The 20766-nt window shown below is 43.1% G+C and overlaps 2 protein-coding genes across 7 annotated transcripts in view; one reads left to right on the forward strand and one right to left on the reverse strand.

The window, feature by feature from the left end:
* Positions 1-5345, forward strand: part of HDAC11 (histone deacetylase 11) — a 61631-nt gene extending 56286 nt beyond the window's left edge. For all 4 annotated transcript variants that reach the window (XM_040359373.1, XM_040359374.1, XM_040359375.1 and 1 more), the window contains one exon: positions 3766-5345. In XM_040359373.1, the coding sequence (XP_040215307.1) occupies positions 3766-3951 (186 nt within the window). In that variant the 3' untranslated portion in view covers positions 3952-5345. The remainder of the gene's footprint in view (positions 1-3765) is intronic.
* A 1913-nt stretch (positions 5346-7258) lies between these two features.
* LOC120945301 (inter-alpha-trypsin inhibitor heavy chain H3-like) overlaps positions 7259-20766 on the reverse strand; it is a 106236-nt gene continuing 92728 nt past the window's right edge. For all 3 annotated transcript variants that reach the window (XM_040359378.1, XM_040359377.1, XM_040359376.1), the window contains 5 exons: positions 20058-20171; positions 17611-17815; positions 13405-13577; positions 11284-11395; positions 7259-8091 (listed from right to left, as the gene is read on the reverse strand). In XM_040359378.1, the coding sequence (XP_040215312.1) occupies positions 7953-8091; positions 11284-11395; positions 13405-13577; positions 17611-17815; positions 20058-20171 (743 nt within the window). In that variant the 3' untranslated portion in view covers positions 7259-7952. The remainder of the gene's footprint in view (positions 8092-11283; positions 11396-13404; positions 13578-17610; positions 17816-20057; positions 20172-20766) is intronic.

The following is a 20766-nucleotide window of genomic DNA, read 5'->3' on the forward strand; positions in this document are numbered from 1 at the left end:
ACAGTATGCTAAGTATTACAAATCATTTCCTGATAGCTGACTGCAGACTACTGATGTCGTATATTCCTGTAGGAAATCCACTAGAACGCTCAGCACACAAAAATAATCAGTATATTACCTACCCTCTAGAGCAGGGGTCGGGAACCTATGGCTCGCGAGCCAGATGTGGCTCTTTTGATGGCTGCATCTGGATCGCAGACAACTCAAAATAATTTTGATCGTTACTCGCCTCTCAATCTGCGGATCATGTGGTGTGCCGATCCACGGATTGAGCCCATGGGAAAGGCCGTGGCTTCGGCCTAGCTCTGGAGCGTCAGCCATCTTGGTACACCCGGCGGCCACCTAGGTGAGCGGCACGCTGACGTCATCATCACCCTCTTCAACTGCTCGTGGATCTGCCTGCTTGTGTAGTGGTAAGCAAGCAGACGTATATACAGTGGGGGAGATATGAATATTACAGTGGGGAGAGATGTGGATATTACAGTGGGGGGAGATGTGGATATTACAGTGGGGAGATGTGGATATTACAGTGGGGGGGGGGGGATGTGGATATTACAGTGCACACATTTACTTGTATTTAGTTTTAAACATATTGTATGGCTCTCACGGAATTACATTTTAAAATATGTGGCGTTCGTGGCTCTCTCAGCCAAAAAGGTTCCCGACCCTGCTCTAGAGAATTCTTTATAGACATTTAGAGCCCATTTTTTTGTTTTAATGCAGTCATGCTGGATACAAAATTACATATGTGTAAGTCTTTTTTTCTTTTGTCATAAATGTATTATAATTTATTATTGCTGCAGCCTTTTATTAAGCTGGCCTGTGCCAGCAGTAAGCTGGAGATCAGGACCGATGCTCTCACATAGAGCGCAGAGATTCCAATCTCCAGTAATCAGACACACTGCAATCCGGTGCTTCAAAAACACCCCCTGTCGCTGCAGGAACGCCCATCAGCAGCAGACAAATTTTCTCAAACAGATCCTCCACCACCCAGACCAGAGCAGTGGAATTTGGACAGTGGGTCAAAAGGACCCTTGATGCTTGTGTCCTGCCAGGAAAAGGGAAGCCAAGAGAACTGCCCAAGTTTTCCATGTTCCAGTGGGAAGCTCAGCACAGAGTTGCTCTGAAATGGGAGGATGACCTAGTGTGGGAGTACTTGCCAGGGGCGGACTGACCATTCGGGCACTCGGGCACGGACCGAGGGCCCCATGCCACTAGGGGGCCCCATCAAGGTGGCCAACCTCCGTAAAACCAGGGACAGTGTGTAAAAATCTGTGTATTTTTACATCTGTCCCTGAAATGTCCCTTGCCGACATCATTTTGCTGTGAAAATCGGCGAGGCTATAGCTGCCCCACCTCTGTACTGCCTCCTCTGCCAATGGGAACACAGTGTACAAGCCCCTTCTCCTCCCGCTGCTTGTTTGATTTTAGAGCAGGAGATTGCCGACAGCTGGAGGAGAGAGAGAAGGAGACACAGCCTGCAGTATGGGAAGGGTTGTAGTCTGCTGGAAGGTAAGCTTGCTGAGCGGAACTGAGTTTATTTTTGTCAGTGGCTTACCCTTGTGAGCAGAGGAGAGGGGGACAGGGCCGGATTCTTGACAAGGCCAGGCCTCGGGGCGGCAGTGGGTGAAGCGGCGGCGCCGGTTGTAACACACAGCGGGAGGCTGCTGTGTCACAGAGCTCACTGTGAAAAGTTTGGGCGCGCTGTGATAAAAGTCCTGCCCTACTCCTAGACCAGCTCGTATGATAGAGGCAGTGTTCTGTCTGTCACACGAGCTGGTCTAGGAGGAGGGTGGGACTTTGATCACAGCGCGCCCAAACTTTTCATAGTGAGCTCCGTGACACAGCAGGAGCAGGAGATGCCCGATGTGCGTAATGCACACACTGACTGGTGAGGCTACATTGTTTGGCACAGTAAGGCTGCAATGATGGGGGCTGTACTGATGTTGAGGGGGGGCTGTAATGATGGTGAGGGGGGCTGCAATGAGGGCACAGTAAGGCAGCAATGATGGTGAGGGAGACTGCAATGAGGGCACGGTAAGGCGGCAGTGATGGTGAGGCTGCAATGAGGACACGGTAAGGCTGCAATGATGGTGAGGCAGCAATGATGGGCACAGTGAGGCAGCAATGATAGTGAGGGAGGCTGCAATGATGGGCACAGTGAGGCGGCAATGATGGGCACGGGTTGAGGGACTTTCAGGTTTCAGGCATTGAAGGACCCGGGCCTGGAGGGGGAGGATGTGTTTTTCCTCTAGCATGGCTCCTCCTGTCCCTGAAACTGTTCGATCGATTTTCTGTGTGAGAAGTGCCATGCTTATGGAGGAAGGATGTTCTAAATTCTTCCCCAATCTCTGCTACCCAGCCTACTCACTACCTGCCCACCAATAAACAGGCACAGTCCCCTCTTCTCCTGCATTACCACCTAATGTGTCTGTGAGCTGCTGGGGCACTACAAGTCCCAGCATGCCAGTAGATGGGGCAACAGTGTGTTCAATCAGGCTGATTTTGGGGTGAAAAGTGCTGGTATGTCTAGGTCTATGTGTGTCTATGTGTCTACTGTGTGTCTATGTGTATATATGTATACTGTGTGTCTATGTGTATACTGTGTGTCTGTTTTGTGTATATATATATGTATGTATACTGTGTCCATCAGTGGCGGTGCATCCATAAGGGGCGCACAGGCGGCGCCCCCTCTCTCCTCCACCTGTCTATGCATAGCAGGAATCTATCTATCTATTGCCGCCGCTGACACCCCCTATTCAGTTGTCCATCCCCTTTTTGGGCGCAGGGCACCTGAATTACAGTGGTAGGGGTGTTTTTTGGAAGCACATGAATAGATAATAGGCACCCAAAAAGGTGAACAGCGGGCGCCATGCTGGGCGTTCGCTGTTCACTCAGCTGTGTGTTAGGAAAGCGAAGGAATTTGGGTTTACAACCACTTTAAAAAAAATAAATAAAAATTCTTCCGTTACTTCCTGGTTTCCAGACCTAGGAAAATTATGTCATACAGTGGAACTTTGGATTACGAGCATAATCCCTTCCAGGAGAATGCTTGTAATCCGAAGCACTCGCATATCAAAGCTTGGTTAACCATAGAGGTCAATGGAAATGAAAATAATTTGTTCCACATTGACTTCTATGGCATGCAATCCTGCATGTGGCCAGGGGTTGGGGGGGTGCCGGAGAGCTGTCCCCGAAAATACTCGGGGACAGCTCCGCTGAACGTGGAAAGGCTCAGGAATGGTATTTCTGAGTGTTTCAAATTGGCTCCGGCGCCCCCACACATCTGGCTAAATGCGGTACTGCACACCACAGAGGCTTGAATCCTGCTAGTTTTGCGAGACAACACTCAGAACCCGAGTCAGGATTAAAAAAAAAAAAAAAAAAATCTTATTGCGAAACGCTCGTTAACCGCGTTACTCGCAATCCCAGGTTTCACTGTATATCCCAGGAGTCTTCAAGAGGAGATAAGGGGTTTTCTCAGCTAAGCACAGCCTTCAGCCTGCATGTCTAAACTAAGGACATATGGATTCCAGGAAGTAAATGCTACATGAATCATTTGCCCTAATTGAAGATGGTCACAGCCAGAAATGCTGGGGGGGGGGGTGTGTTTTTCAAAGTGATTTCTGAACAATTTAATCATGGAGAGGTGAGCGAGTTTGTTTTGAAAATTAAAAATTAATTAAATAATGTTTCAGTTTGTGGTTCTTAGATGAAGTGTAGATCTGCTTTATCAACTAAGTCTGTTTATTATTTAATATTTAGGGCATTATAAAAAGGGATGAGATTGTGTTCAGCATTGCCAGGAGTCGCTCTATTCCTATCCTGATGGTCACATCTGGTGGATACCAAAAGAGAACTGCACGAATAATTGCGGATTCCATTCTCAACCTGCGCAACCTTGGTCTTATTGGTAAAGCCCTGGCAGAGACACATGAACCTAGGATATAAACAAAGATATAAACAAGACCTTGGTTTGCCGTGTAACTTACTACTTGTGGCAATAGTTTACACACTACATTTTTGTTTTAAAAAATGTAACCACGATTAAAATACTATGTATTTATTTGAGTGGAGAAACTGAGCCTGATAAACACTGGAGCACTGTTTGATATTAATTATAGCCAATGCACCCCGATTTTATATACATTAAAATGTGTTACTTGTGGAAAAGTTAAAACACTTACTCATAGTTGTGTATTGTAAACACCTTAAAAACATTTTAAGTTTGCGTTGAAGAGGCAACTGCTGTTTATCAAAGGGAATGGGTTAGAGCCGCATTAATAAGTAAGGGATAGGTTGGTTCTTGGTTTTTCCAGTATTAAAGGTTTTGAAGTATCATATGTTCTTCCATGCAGTTTACCTAGAAGTATGGCATTGCTAGCAGATAAAATATCTAAGCCTACTGACATATTGGCAGAAAGTTTCATGCATAAGACGTGGGTGTGCAAAGATTGGGGAAGGAGGAGGGGATGTACAAAGCTGCAGAGAGAGTTATTACCTCCAGACTTTCACTTTTAAGACTTTAACTTATATTCTCTGCTATAAAGTAATACATTTTGGTAAATTATCATAGTATGTCTCCTGTTCTGCTTCATGGATTTGGGGGAGGGGGGCTTTTGCCTCTGGAGCATGGTGGTGATGTGGCCTTAAAGTAAAAGGCATCTATTCACCCTCCTGGGAATGAAAGAAACCTAAATACACCTAGCTAGGACCTGAAAGCCACCTACGTACCCTCTATTCAAGGGTTGGTGCGCCCCAAGATTGACAATCACTTTTGCCTCCACAGGACAGCCACCCACTTCCTGGGACTGATGGCTACTATAGCCCACTAACCCACAGGGCCAATAGTTTATAAGTGTGTACCTACAATTTGACACTACAACATTACCCTTACAAAATACCCTATAGCTTTTATGATTGATAAAGGGCAGCACTGACTTTTCTTGATCTCATCGTTTGCAGCATATGTATCTATGCACTTTTTCTAAACCCACTGATGCACTTTAGAGCTAGACTACACAGGCAGCTGTGGTATCATAACTGTACAGGGTCCGTTGCATTTTGCTCTAGAACCTCAACACCCAACTTCAGTAGCCAAGATGAAAGTATTTTCTAGATAATGAATGGTACCTAAGTAAAAATATTAGTCAGTGTGCAATTCTTTCTGTTAAATTAACTGAAAAACCTATAGTTTAGATGTGTGTCCACATGATATCACCAGCACAATAAACTGAGTGTTCTTACTTTAGGAAATACACTAACTGACAAGGCACTAATTGTAATAATTTATTAAGAGTTATTTTATTTCTGTGATTTGTTAATAAACAGTTGTCAAAATGTGATCTGTGTGGCTTAATTTTTTATGAGAATAATCTTCACATTTTTGAATACCTTTACTATTTCTTACTGCTGATGCTTGCCACCTAAAATTCCTCTGTTTAAGAGCTCTGTTGGCAAAATACAGAAGCATCCAAACTGAGGCATGTACCAGCACACAAAAGAAACCGGAGATATTGGCTTTTTTTAGCCTCTTGTCTCATGCCACAATGCAGTGAAAACCCAACAACTAAAAGGCATTCCATTACCTAGACATTGCCAATTTTAGTTTTTCACAGGCAAAGCCAGAAAACTGACAGTGATGGGAAAACAAAGATGGCACTGCCACACAGCATGTGCCAAAAGTCAGCACCTTAAATGGAATCTCACAAGCAGTCTCTCAGTCCACTGCTCTGTATTTTACCACTGATGGCCTAGCAGACAAGAGCCATGCACTGACTTCTCCAAGGGATAGCCAATCCTCCTGTCTGGACTGGGACAAACAGGGGTTGATTTACTAAAGGCAAATCCACGTGCAGTCGTAGATCTGAGGGGGACATGCAAGGAAAAAAAAATTGAATTTTTGCTTGCACATAAAGGGATCCCCTCAGATCTACAGCGACTGCACTGCAAGTGCACTTTTAAGTGCACTTGTAGTGCAGAGTGGAATTTCCTTTCTTATGGCTGGATTCACACCTATGCATTTTTAGTGCTTTTTGCATTTTGCAGAATTGCACTACAGAACCTGACCCATAGGAAACCATGTTAGATGGACTGTAGCGCAAAGCTGCAAAATGCATAGGTGTGAATCCAGCCTAAATCAACCCCACAGCCTCATTCCTCCATTGTAGCTTCCCTCCTCTTAAAAACCCTTTGCATCTTTGCAAAGTCTTGTCTTGCAGCGTACACAGGAATGGGGACTCCCTCCTCATGTGATAGCACTAGGTACCCTGTCACCACTAGAAATGTCACAAGGGAGGGAGAGAAATGAGTGACATGTTTCCCTTTCCCCAAAAAAATGGAGCAACAGAAGGTTACTTTGTGCAGCTAGGGGTTTGGCATATTAGTGAACCTGTTCTAATGCCGCGTACACACGATCATTTTTCGGGTTGTAAAAAATACATTTTTATTTTAATGACATTAAAAACTACCGTGTGTGGGCTTCAGAGCATTTTTCAGGTTCTGAAAACCGGGCAAAAAAAAATTTGAACATGCTCTATTTTTTAACGACGTTTTTAACGTTGACGTTTTTCGGGTTGTAAAAAATGGTCGTGTGTGGGCTTTAACGACGTGAAAAATCCGCGCACGCGCAGAAGCAAGTTATGAGACGTGAGCGCTCGTTCTGGTAAAACTACCGTTCGTAATGGAGTAAGCACATTCATCACGCTGTAACAGACAGAAAAGCGCGAATCGTCTTTTACTAACATGAAATCAGCTAAAGCAGCCCAAAGGGTGTCGTCATCCGAATGAAACCTCCCCTTTATAGTGCCGTCGTACGTGTTGTATGTCACGCGCTTTGCTAGAGCATTTTTTTTTTACGATCGTGTGTAGGCAAAGTCGTTTTAATGATCAAGTTGAAAAAAAAATTGTTTTTTCTAGAGCCTGAAAAACTTTGTTTTTTACAACCCGAAAAATGATTGCGTGTACGCGGCATAAGTCCTACATGGGAAAACTGATAAGTTTAAAAAAGCAGATGAAATATACAAAAGTGAACTGCCGTATCTCCCAGGATGTCTAATTCTGCCCAGCCACCTCTGTGATATATATTTCTGCCAGACAGCTGCTGTATAGGAGATTATAGGAGGGTGATGTATTTACACATTCAGGTGCTTATGCTAGTTGTAGGTATTTTTTAAGAAATACAAACTGGAATTCCACATGAACTTACTCTTAAAAATTATTTTACTATATGTACATGAAACACACAGAAACACAAAACTTAGCACAAATATATTTATTTAGTAAGTATTTTAATAAAATTGTCATCACTCAGCCAGCTGAGCATCATGTCTTAAGCTGGTCGTAGATGGATCAAGATTAATTCAGTTCAGCCGGTATGGGACGAATTTTGATCAGTAGGTGGCTGTCCCTTGATCGACTTCTGTTGAAGGGACATTCTAAAAAACTCTTACTGATCAGAAGCTGCATCCAATTGGCTGCACCTGCTGATCAGTGTATTCTGACAGCAGCAAGTCTTGATGACAAGATACAATGACCCAGTGGAGAGATTTCTCTATCTACACAAGCAAGGTGGATGCAGAAATTGGTTAATTTATTTTCCCGCTCATTCCACAAAAAAACTGAACAAAAAAAAATCTTCATCTATGGCCAGCCTTAAATACTGTAGCTGTCGCAGACAGTGTAGGAGCAATTCCTGGTGACATCAGAAGAGCAGTAAAAACAGCATGTGCCTTGCTGTACCACTGCGAGGCAATTTCTGCACTAATAACAGCATTTACATGACACAGCAGGGTATAGATAACATAGGTAACAAGGTCACAGCACTGCTCAGAGTTATTAAAATGCTTTCTTACATTGGTCTAGTTAACTCATTACATAGACACAATGCTCTATAAACAATCTAACAGAAGACAATACTGAATCATACAGCAAGAACTGAAATGTATATTGTTTTAAACAATGCTGAAGATATCTTGTACAATGTAATCTGTAGCTTTTCCATCAATCAGCCCTTCTGCATTATGATGTACAAACCAACAAGGAACTTCACTGTTATCGGTGTTGCCATCTCTGTAGTTTTTTTGTATACCCCTGAAATGAAAATAATCACAACAATTAATGAAAACTGTGGGGTTGATTTGCTTTAACTGGAGAGTGCAAAAGCTGATGCAGATTTGCATGGTAGCCAATCAGCTTCTAACCTCAGCTTGTTCAATTAAAAGTGGAACATCCGCTTTAAGGACCCCTCGCCCCCTTACATGCCACATTTGGAATGTCATTTTTTTGGGGGGGGGGGTACTTACTTTTAAGTGGATTTTCCTGTCCCACTTCCTCCTACAGGCCGCCTAGGCGACTCCTCCTCTCCCCCTAGGCAATCTTCTGTGACACGTAACAGGTCCCAGAAGATTGCCTTCCACTGGCAGAGCGCAGCGTGACTCTTGCATGTGCCCAGTGCTTGCCCGACCGTGAAGCCGAAAGCTGTCGCAGCCGGGTGCCCACAGTGGCTTTGACAGCGACTGCGGAGAGGAGGGGGAGAGGAGCAACGCTCCGGGCGGCCGCATCTCTGGACCATGGGACAAGTAAGGCCAGGATTCACAAAGCACTTGCACGAACGTATCTCGAGATATGCCGCGTAAGTGCAAATATGCGCCGTTGTATCTGTGCGCCGTACCCACAAACTAAGATACGCCTAAAACAGGCTTCATCCGACCAACGTAACTTGCCTACGCCGGCGTAGAGTGGGCGCATATTTACGCTGGACGCATTTGTTTTTTTCAGTGCCCAAAAGCCGCTCCAAAGATGCTGCTTGCAGGACTCAGTGTGAAAGGGTCCATTGAGATGCATGGAGAGCGTTTTATCAGCGTTTTAAGAGCGCTATTTCTAACGCTAAAACGCTGTAAAAACGATTCAGTGTGAAAGGGGTCTTAGTCTGTCATTTTTATTTGGTAAAAGTTTGCTATTGGGTTGAAATCTGGTAGTGTTCCTCAGAAACAGCATTATGTACTGATTCCTTATGCCGCGTACACACCATCACTTTATGTGATGAAAAAAAATGACGTTTTTAAAAACGTCACTTTAATTGACTGTGTGTGGGGGAAAACGTCGTTTTATGTCTTGTAAAAAACAACCAAAAAAAATTGAAGCATGCTTCAATTTTATGTGTCGTTTTTCAAAAGTGCACTTTTTACTTCACAGAAATTGACCGTGTGTAGCAAAAAACGTCGTTTTCTAAGACGTTTTTTCATCCACGCATGCCCAGAAGCTACTTATGAAGCAAGCTTCAATGGTAAAACGTGGTGGAACGTAACCTCACTTTGCAAGATCATTGTGAGAAAACGATGGTGTGTAGGCAACTTCGTCTTTGAAAATTGAAGTTTTAAAAACGTAATTTTTTACTTCACAGAAAGTGTCGTTTTTTTTCATCACATAAAGTGATGGTGTGTATGCGGCATTAGAATTTGTTAGTCTACATAGAATTCAGAGTTATAGGAGACCCAATGTTCTGATCATCTGTCATTTCTAATTATTGTTATCATCTTTAACCACTTCCATACCAGGTACTTACGCAGCTTCCCGCCCAAGCCAATTTTCAGCTTTCAGCACTGTCGCACTTTGAATGGCAATTGCGCGGTCATGCTACACTGTACCCAAACAAAATTGGCGTCCTTTTTTCCCCACAAATAGAGCTTTCTTTTGGTGGTATTTGATCACCTCTGCGATTTTTTTTTTTTGCGCAACAACTAAAAAAAGGCTGAAAATTTGGAAAAAAAATTACGTTTTTATTTTTTTCTGTTAATTTTTTTGTAAATAAGTTTTCTCTTTCAATTACGGGCACTGATATGGCGGCACTAATGGGCACCGATGAGATGGCACTGATGGACATCGATGAGGTAGTACTGACGGGCACAGATGAGGTGGCACTGATTGGCGGCGCTGGTATGCGACACTGATGGGCACACATAGGCGGCACTGATGGGCACACATAGGCGGCACTGATGGGCACACATAGGCGGCACTGATGGGCACACGTAGGCGGCACTGATGGGCACGCATAGGCGGCACTGATGGGCACTCATGGGCGGCACTGGGCACTCATAGGCGGCACTCATGGGCGGCACAGATGGGCACTTATGGGTGGCACAGATGGGCACTGCTAGGTGGGCACTGGGCATGGATGGGCACTGTGGGGTGGCACTGATGGACACTGGGGTGGCGCTGATGGACACTGGGGTGGCGCTGATGGACACTGGGGTGGCAGCACTGATTGTTGCCAGTCAGTGCCCATTTGTGGGCACTGACTGGCATCTTTTTTCTTTATGGTTTTTTTTTTTTTTTTTTTTTTAGACTTTTTTTTTATTTTTTTGGCTTTTTTTTTTTTTTTGCCCACCCTGGTGCTCCAGGGTGGGCATCCCTGGTGGTCCAGTGTGGCGATCCGAGGGGGGGCTGCGCTGATAAACAATCAGCGCTAACCCCCCCTGTCAGGAGAGCCGCAGATCGGCTATCCTCTACTCGCGTCTGTCAGACGCGAGTGAGGAAGAGCCATCGGCGGCTCTTCCTGTTTACATCGTGATCAGCCGTGATTGGACACGGCTGATCACGTGGTAAAGAGTCTCCGCCGGAGGCTCTTTACCGAGATCGGAGATGCAGGGTGTCAGACTGACACCCCGCATCACCGATCGCCGCGATGCGCGCCCCCACGGGCGCGCGCGGCATGAAATCCTGCAGGACGTTCTAGAACGTCCTGTCAGGATTTCATAACCACTTCCCGGACGTAAATCGGCCATAGGCCGGGCGGGAAGTGGTTAAACACCCACCATTATTATCATCAGGCATCCAAAATTACACGTACCCTTAAAGTAAAATTAAACTCAACATTTTTTGTGTTTTGGGTAAAGTAGGGAATGGTTAAAAACCTGTGAGATTACATTTTTTTTTTTGCATCTGTCCCCTTGGGAAGATTTCTCTTCACGTTCTTCCTGGAGACAAAGCAGGAACTAAGAGGAACTCTCTACAGTGGTTGCCAAAATAGGCATTCCCATTGAAATATACTCTCTCCAGTAAAAACCTTAAAATATTGAAATTTCCATCAATTTGGGTCCCAGTAAACATGGTTGCCAGGACAAATAGTGAGGGTTGTTCTCTGCTGCAAGGACACAGATATAAAACAAAATTGACATTGAAGTTAACTATTCCATGATCTATCCAAAACACTTAACCCTTAAAACAAAAGGGTTTTGATTAGGAATAAACATTAAATTGGCTAGGAAGGAACCATTTATTTACCTTGTCACAGTTAGCAGCTTATTCTTTACTTTCATGGTGGCATCTGGTTTGCTGGGGTCATCAGTGCTATGAATATCAGAAATTTCATAGTCGACTCCATGAAAAAATTGTCCTTTAGGATTAAACAGAATAATTTAATTTAGAAATCACTATGAAACCCTTTCAGAAAATACCATAATTCATATGACAGAATTCATATAATCCGTAGACTGGATTAGCAAGGGACTTTCATTCATTAAGCCTAGCATTAAACCTCCAAGGGCTTTTTAGATAATGTTCACCACCTAATCAGGGATGATTTCACAGGTAGGTGAAAGGATATGGACTTTCACTCTGCCTACTGTATAATCAATGTATGTAAAATACTAAGCTCAGCTTTCCCACTGGCTGAATTTTGATTAAAGAAGAATGCCACTAAATGCTGAGTTACTTAGCATAACCACAGTGAGGTTTCAGAAAACATATAACTAAACTTACATGGCTTATACATACATACATACATACATATACACACACACACACACACACAAAGGGGTCGATTCACAAGTTAATTAATGGCTAATCTTATGTGGTAACAATTGTGCAAGTGTTCAATTCACTCAGATTTTGTAGTTAACCACTTCCAGCCGCCCACCGCACATATACTGCAGCAGGGTGGCCCGGCTGCGCGAAACAACGTACCTGTATATCGTTTCGTGCATTAGATCATTTTTTTTTTTTTTTAGCACTGATCACTGTATTGGGGTCACTGGTCCCAAAAAGTGTCCGCAGTCGCAGTCCCAATAAAAATCACAGATCGCCATTACCAGTAAAAACAATAATAAAAAAAAAAAGTTCCTAAATCTATCCCTTATTTTGTAGACGCTATTACTTTTGCACAAATCGATCAATGTACGCTTATTGGGATTTTGTTTTACCAAAAATATGTAGATGAATACATATTGGCCTAAACTAATGAATACTTTTTTTTATTTTTGGGAGGGGATATGTATTATATATTATATTATATATTATTTTTCAAAATTTCACTTTTTTTTGTTTCTAGTTTTTTTTTGTCCTTCCGGGGCTGAAGTGGTTAAATACCGCATGCAGTATTTATTCGATTTAGCGGTAATTACCGCATTAGTTAAAGCGGTAATTTACCGCATTGAGCTGGTTGTAAGGGAGTGGGCCGAGAAGCCGACTGCCGAATCCTTAACAACTGATGACTCATCAGCTGTCAGCGGGCTTCCCTACTCACAGCTGATTGTAAAAAAAAAAAGCAGACAATTAAAAAGTATGAAAAAATGGCGTAGGGTCCCCTCCCAGTGCATCACAGACCGCTGTATGCTAGGTCAGTGACCGCACAAGGGGCGGGCCACCAGGTGACGTAGCCAATGAAATGTCAGACGGTGGACCCTGCAGTAGGCAGCCAGCCTTCACCGATGGCTGTAGTATAATTTTATCTTGTTTTTTCGGATGAGGCGGGCGGCATGATTAATGGTAGATTTACATTATGTTTTTTTATTTTTTAATAAAATAATTTTCAAAAACTCTGTGTTTTTATTACATGGTGACACTTTTTTGTTGAATGAGTAGGGGTACGATCTACCCGATACTCATTCACATTGGGATCTGGGGGCCACATGGGGGGCTGGGATCTTATTAAAAGGGCCCCTACCATTGGACTTCAGGGGCCCAGGGACTTGGGTACATAAGCATTAGCCTTTTATCTATTTACTGGAATAAATCCACAAAAGAAAAAGCACCGAATCAAAAATTAACCCAATGTACCAATTGACCATACCACTCAACTACATGGCAGATTTACTGCAGATCCTTCTTGCCGTTACATGAAAGAAGAACAAACTATTGAGACCTGGAACAAGGACTGCTTATGCTATCACTGTGCTTCTATAAACTAGGCACATGTGGAATGATTCATGTATTGGTGTTGGTGTGAAGCTGCTGTTTCTCATTAGCATTATATAATTGAATTGGCTTTTCAACTGTTTTCACATATATTTGCTGATTTTGTTCCTTTTCTTTACAAAAATGTCCACAGCATTATGGCTACCGCTATAGCAATCAAGACAATCAACATATATAAGAAGCTGTGGAACAGAACAAACAATCCCTTACCTAACAGTCCATGAACTCCTTCAGAAAAGGCATGGTCATTCAGAGTGTAGAATCCCAAGTAATCTCTGTGTACAGGATCTTCTTCCCAAACTTTATGGAGAACAATTACAAATGTTGCCCCTTCTCCAAAAGAAAACTTTACACTCTTTGTATTACTGATTGCAAAGTTAAATCTGCAAATATAAAAAAGACATGACAATAAGCATGCACATGTATAAAAACGTAAGGCCAGCTTCGCTTCCAGCCCCCACCCAAAACCACGACCTTCTTTAAACCTGCTTCTGCAATGCCAGCACTACCAGCTCTCTAAAATAAAGCTCCTAACAATGCTGTAACTGTAGAAGTTGTAGGCATTCTCTGTAGCTCTGGACATAACATTATAGCACACACAATGGAGCCACGGGAGATGCCTGGGAACCTTGCAGTTGGAGCAAAAAAGGGCATTGCCTTCTTACACTGGAGGCAGACTCTGAAAACCTTTTTAGACTTTTTAAGATCAGTTTCTTTTAATGCAGTGATCTCTTGAAAGATGGTCGTTTTTTGGAGATATGGTAGGATTGAGAAACTCGAAAAATTTGAATATCGTGCAAAAGTTCATTTATTTCACTAATGCAACTTAAAAGGTGAAACTAATATATGAGATAGGCTTCTTACATGGAAAGCAAGATAGTTCAAGCCGGGATTTGTCATAATTGTCATGATTATGGCTTACAGCTCATGAAAACCCCAAATCCACAATCTCAGAAAATTTGAGTATTACATGCAATCAATAAAACAAGGATTGTACATAGAACAATATTGGACATCTGAAAAGTAGAAGCATGAATATGTGCTCAGTACTTGGTTTTGGCCCCTTTTGGCAGCAATTACTGCCTCAATGCAGCCTGGCATGAAAGCTATCAGCTTGTGGCACTGCTGAGGTATTATGGAAGACCAGGATGATTCAATAGCGGCCTTCAGCTCTTCTGCATTGTTCGGTCTCATGTCTCTCATCTTTCTCTTGGCAATACCCCATAGATTCTTTATGGGGTTCAGGTCAGGCGAGTTTACTGGCCAATCAAGCACAGTAATCCCACAGTCATTGAACCAGGTTTTGGTGCTTTTGGCAGTGTGGGCAGGTGCCAAGTCTTGCCGGAAAATGAAATCAGCATCCCCATAGAGCTCGTCTGCGGAAGGAAGCATGACGTGTTCCAAAATCTCCGGGTAGAAGGCTGCATTGACCCCAGACTTAATAAAGCACAGTAGACCAATACCAGCAGATGACATGGCTCCCCAAATCAACACAGACTGTGTAAACTTCACACTTGACTTCAAGCATCTTGCAGTGTATGCCTCTTTATTCTTCCTCCATACTCTGGCTCCTTGGTTTCTAAATGAGATACAAAATTTGCTCTCATCAGAAAAGAGGACTTTGGACCACTGAGCACAGACCAGGTCTGTTTTTCTTTAGCCCAGGTAAGACGCTTATTACGTTGTTTGTTGTTCAGGAGTGGCTTGACAAGAGGAATACGACATTTGAAGCCAATGTCCAGGATCTGTCTGTGTGTGGTGGCTCTTGATGCACTGACTCCAGCCTCAGTCCACTCCTTGTGAAAGTCCCCAACACTTTTGAATGTCCTTTTCCTGACAATGCTCTCCAGGCTGCGGTCTTCCCTGCTGCTTGTGCACCTTTTTCTTTCACACTTTTCCCTTCCACATGACTTTCTATTAATGTGTTTTGATACAGCACTTTGGGAACTTCCAACTTCTTTTGCAATTACCTTGTGAGGCTTTCCCTTCTTATGGAGGGTGTCAATGATGGTTTTCTGCACAACTGTCAGGTCAGCAGTCTTTCCCATTATTGTGATTCCTACTGAACCAGACTGAGAGACCATTTAAAGGCTCAGGAACCCTTTGCAGTTGTTATGGTTAAATTAGCTGATTAGAGTGGGACACGTTGAGCCTAGAATATAGCACCCTTTCACAATATTAAAATTTTCTGAGATTGTGGATTTGGGGTTTTCAAGAGCTGTAAGCCATAATCATCACAATTATGACAAATCACGGCTTGAACTATCTTGCTTTGCATGTAATGAGTCTATCTCATATATTAGTTTCACCTTTTAAGTGAAATAAATTAACTTTTGCACAATATTCAAATTTTCCAAGTTTCACCTGTATGTAGAAACATGCCAATCCGTGATATCATGACAACAGTCTCTTGTAACATGATTGTCTCTTGTAACATTGCAGTCTTTTGTAACATGGCAATTTATAGTGACATTGACGTCTTTTGTGGCTAAAATCTTTGATAACATGGCAGAGTACATGTATGAATGGGTACATGCATCTTAAAAATGTGTCTGTGTGTATATGCTGTATATAAAATGATGAATGTGTGCATGTAATGTACATGTCCACATTATAAGCATATGAATGAGTATATATGCTTATTTATTATTGCTTTATTTATTGTGGTGTTTAAAAAACCTACACGACTATGTGCTTTTTATGTACCTTTGATCATTGTATGAGTATATATGGGGCCATGAAACTTTGTTGAGTTTCATTTTGGAGTCCATTAGCAAAAAAGGTTGAGCAACAATGACTTCAGGCTCAATTTTAGAAATCTTTAATACAGGATAAGGATTATTTTCAGCCACGCGACTGTACTTTTCAAATCTCATTGGACTTAGCTGCAAATGACTGTCACTTTTTTGGAAAACTGACGATTCTTATTTTAAAGTGTTACCTTGTTAATTGATCCTTTGACCACTTAAGGACCGCTTAACGCCGATATACGTCGGCAGAATGGCACGGCTGGGTACAATCACGTACTGTACCTGTACGTGATTGTTAAATGCCCAGATCCGCGGCCACGGGACCTGCGGACCCAATCGCCACCGGAGTCCCGCGATTGGTCCCCAGGGTTGAAGAAGGGGAGAGGTGTGTGTAAACACACCTTCCCCGTTCTACACAGTGGCGCTGTCATTGATCGTCTGTTCCCTGATATAGGGAAAGGTGATCAATGACGCCACCCATCCAGCCCCGCCCCCCTACAGTTAGAAACACATATGAGGTCACACTTAACCCCTTCAGCGCCCCATAGTGGTTAACTCCCAAACTGCAATTGTCATTTTCACAGTAAACAATGCATTTTTATAGCATTTTTTGCTGTGAAAATTACAATAGTCCCAAAAATGTGTCAAAATTGTCCGATGTGTCCGCCATAATGTCGCAGTCATGAAAAAAATCGCTGATCGCCGCCATTAGTAGTAAAAACATTTTTTTTTATAAAAATGCAATAAAACTATCCCCTATCTTGTAAACACTATAAATTTTGCGCAAACCAATCGATAAACGCTTATTGCATTTTTTTTACCAAAAATAGGTAGAAGAATACGTATCGGCCTAAACTGAGGAAAAAATATGTTTTTTTTATATATTTTGGGGGATATTTATTATAGCAAAAAGTAAAGAATATTGTTTTTTTTTCAAAATTGTCGCTTTATTTTTGTTTATAGCGCAAAAAATAAAAACCGCAGAGGTGATCAAATACCACCAAAAGAAAGCTCTATTTGTGGGAAAAAAAGGATGCCAATTCTGTTTGGGAGCCACGCCGCACGACCGCGCAATTGTCAGTTAAAGCGACAGTGCCGGATCGCAAAAAGGGGCCTGGTCCTTTACCTGCATTTTGGTCTGAGTCTTAAGTGGTTAATGTCTATAAAAAGCTTTGAGATCTACTTACTAAAGTGAATACTGTACTTCATCTGTGTCTATTAGACCCCAGATCTCCTCTCTGTCTTAAAAAGCAGTTGATCAAACTTGGATCAGTTTGATCAGATGCATTACAAGCCTTGTGATGGCATGGGTCGTGACAGGTCCTGTTTATAGAGCTATCTGGGGTCTCTGCCCTTAAAAGCATCTGATCAAACCAGAGTAGGGGAAACCACCTTCCTACATTTAAAAGTTATCTGGCGGCTGTGTAGTCGCTCAGATCACTTTTACAAAGAGCATTTTTTTTTTCAATTTTGGATAAAGCAGGGAAGGATTAGAACTCCTTTCAAGTTTTTACGGTTATCTAGTTCCAGTTAGAGAAACTTAACCTGACTTCCTGCCCTCCTGAAAACATTTTACCAGACAGGAAAAAACCAATCTATCCAAAAAGTATAAAAAATAAATAAAAATTGTTTGGCTTGACATACACAGTTGGAGCCAGATACATACCCCTTTTTGTCTACCGTGACTGTGTCCAGCCATGAGAAAATGGTCTGGTCGTCACCATCTATGACAGTGATTGCATCTGTGGTCACTTCAATTCTCAGGTTTACCATCTTGTTTACAATACCCAGTTTTCCAAAATAGGTTTCAATCGATTGTACACTTTGATTTGTTGTCTTATCACCTATGAGTTCTCCATTGACAGCAATACCTTAAAAAGAAGACCTATTATAAGTACACATGCATGTGGGAAATTTGTTAACACAGAAGAGTGAAGCTGATTGCTGCTAACATTATGCCTTTGGAAACATTCACACTGATGTATTACAGTAATTCCAGCTCCAGCTTTGGTATAGGAGCAGACCCTCATCGTCCTCAGATAAAATGCAGGACTGCAGGTCCTGCTGGTCCAACAACCATCAAACAGGAACATCTTTCTGGGACCATTCGTGTGTTGCGCAAGAAGCTGGCAGGAGTAAGGAATAAAGTAAATACATCTGCTTTTACCATGCCTCTAAACTAAATAGGCATAAGAGCCTTACTACTAGGGAGGTCGTTTGGAAAGGTACCAAAAGCAGTGGGGGCTGGTCCTATATTTTTTTGGGGTGGGGGGGACAATCCGTCCCTCCACCCCCCTGATTGTTCAGATTAGCTGCAGACCCCCCCCCCCCCCAGTCGGTCGAATCAACCGCACTTACCCCATCTAGGTCATGGGCAGCGCTTCCCCAGGGCGGCTTCATGGCGGCTCACCCTGCCTCTCCTACAGCCAATAGGGTCGCTTCTCCTCTCAGCCACTCAGGTATTAGGGCCTGCTTCCTGATTGGCCAGGAGGAGAATCAGGAAGACAATATTAATTTGCTTTTCTAACACAACCGGGTGTGCTCAGGACACAGTGCTCTGTGCCACAAGCCCACCCTTTCTTAAAGACAAGGGCTGATTCACGTGCTTCCAAAAAAAAAAAAAAAACCCCATTGGAATCCATGCTTCTGCCGACCTGCATGTAGATTCGGGGGCCAAGCGCATGGATTAGGGGGTTGCGCAGCTGCGCCCCGTATGAACAGGCCACCACTGACCAAAATAGTTTTTTGTAGCTGACTAAAATTCTGATTTAAGGCAAAACTATGGACATTCAGACAGTTGCACATTTTGAAAGTGGACAAAATCATCCTATCCTTTTGCCGCCAAGGACAGTACCATCTTAACCTATATTTAAATCTGCAGTTGCCATATTGCTGCACATGTAATCAGCCATTTGAGAGCTAGAAAGTCTTACTGAGAATTTACATAAGCACATTGACAACTGTGACAGTTCTCACCAGAAACATGTCTTGAATACAGAATACACAGCGCATGTGTTAATGAGCGCTGTGGAGAAATTCATTGACAAAGTCCATAACAGATCACTGCAGTCAGGTTCTGGTCAATTTCTCAGCATTCTCAGCAGTAACCTGACAGCCTTCTAATATAAATGCAGAACGGTTGCCCTGTGTTTTTTATTAGGCGGCTGGAGGCAATGGTGGCCGGTGGCAAACAACCACCCCCCTGGTCAGCCGGTGGCATCCCTCCGGTCGGCTTGCGACACCCTCCCCGCCTGCCCACTCTAGGTCGGTGATCAGAACTTACCCCAGGCTGCAGGTGGGCAGTGCTCCAGCTCTGGTAGAAAATGGACAGCGGCTCCTGTGTGTCCTCTTCTCCATCACTGCGTCTTCCGCCATGTGTCTCCTCTCTCTTCCTCCTATTCATTTGCTATTTTCACACAACTGGGTGGGCTTGAAGCGCAGTGCTTTGCACCCTGAGCCCACCCTTTTTTCAAGCCTATTAGAGCCTCTAGCGCTAATCACATGCTTAAAAAAAAACGCCTCTCTATCGGAATCCATAGTTCGGCGACCTTGCATGTAGATCAGGGGCCCAAACGCATGGATCCATGGCCTGTGTGCCCCTAATGGATGGGCCGTCACTGACTGGAAGGCCCCCAGTTATTTCTGGGAGGGGGAAGATGGGTGAGCTGAGTTTGTCAATTTGAAGATGAATTACCAAGGTTCACAAATGTCTGATTATGCACGCATTCCCAACCTGCAGGCAAAATGTGATGCTCTTTAGCAAACACACAGGTGTGTAATTAATTCTTAATGACACCTTCACGCATTGGCAAAACCTCCACTTTTTACGCAAGCGAAACTGTTATAGCATTACAACACCATGTGGTTCCATGCAGCGCTTTTTTAAAAAAGAGTCAGGAACTTCTTTCCTTACGTTTCTCGCAAAAGCATTTAAATGAGTGGGTTGCTGTACCAGCACCGCGTGGGCACAAATGTGAACCTAGACTTACTGCTTGTAAAGAATATGTCCTTGAATGTCCTGGCCTAGAAACAACTTTACTCAGTCATATTAACAAAGAAACTGATATTTCAATTATACAAACAATGATCTTTAGTTATTGGCTGGTACAATACCTTGCTTTTGGTCTATTATAAGATTCAGAAGTACACCTGGCTCCTCTTGTATATTAAAGCACAAAGCATCATTCTTGCGTAGATCAGCAATGACAAAATGAGGGTCTGAGTCCACTGTAACCAGAGATAAATGTTACTTTTAGAACAATTTTGGGCAAAATACACAGGCTTGAAAAAATACTTAAAATAAAAATAAAAAATTCAAATCAATGTTGTACCTTTTTTTGAAGTGCATTGTAAAATGAACAAGTGAAGTGCTGTATGCTGCATTTTAGGTACAAATGTCTGTATTTTTCATACAAGCCAATTATATCCTTAAAACATTGTATGTCAATGTGTGTTAATTAAACACATATTACAGCATGTATTTTTGTTTTTGTTTGATTATCATTTAACCCCCTTAGCGGTAAACCCGAGCGTGACTCGGGGTTGGTTTTCAATGTTAGGATCGGTATCCCCGAGTCACGCTCGGGGTGGATGTGCAGAGTGTGCAGCGGCGTGCAGCGGCTTACCTTCTCGCTGGATCCACAGGCAAGTTACTCACCTTGTCCCTGGATCCAGCGATGCCACCCCGCTGTGTGAGCGAGCGGGTCCTCCTCGCTCAATTCACAGTCTCCCCGTGTGCCGCCGATCTCCGTTCCCTGCGACGTTACGACGCACGGGGGCGGAGAACGGCGCCAAATTCAAAAAAGTAAACAAACACAATACA

This window comes from Rana temporaria, chromosome 7 (genome assembly GCF_905171775.1).
Source record: "Rana temporaria chromosome 7, aRanTem1.1, whole genome shotgun sequence".
Taxonomy (NCBI): domain Eukaryota; kingdom Metazoa; phylum Chordata; class Amphibia; order Anura; family Ranidae; genus Rana; species Rana temporaria.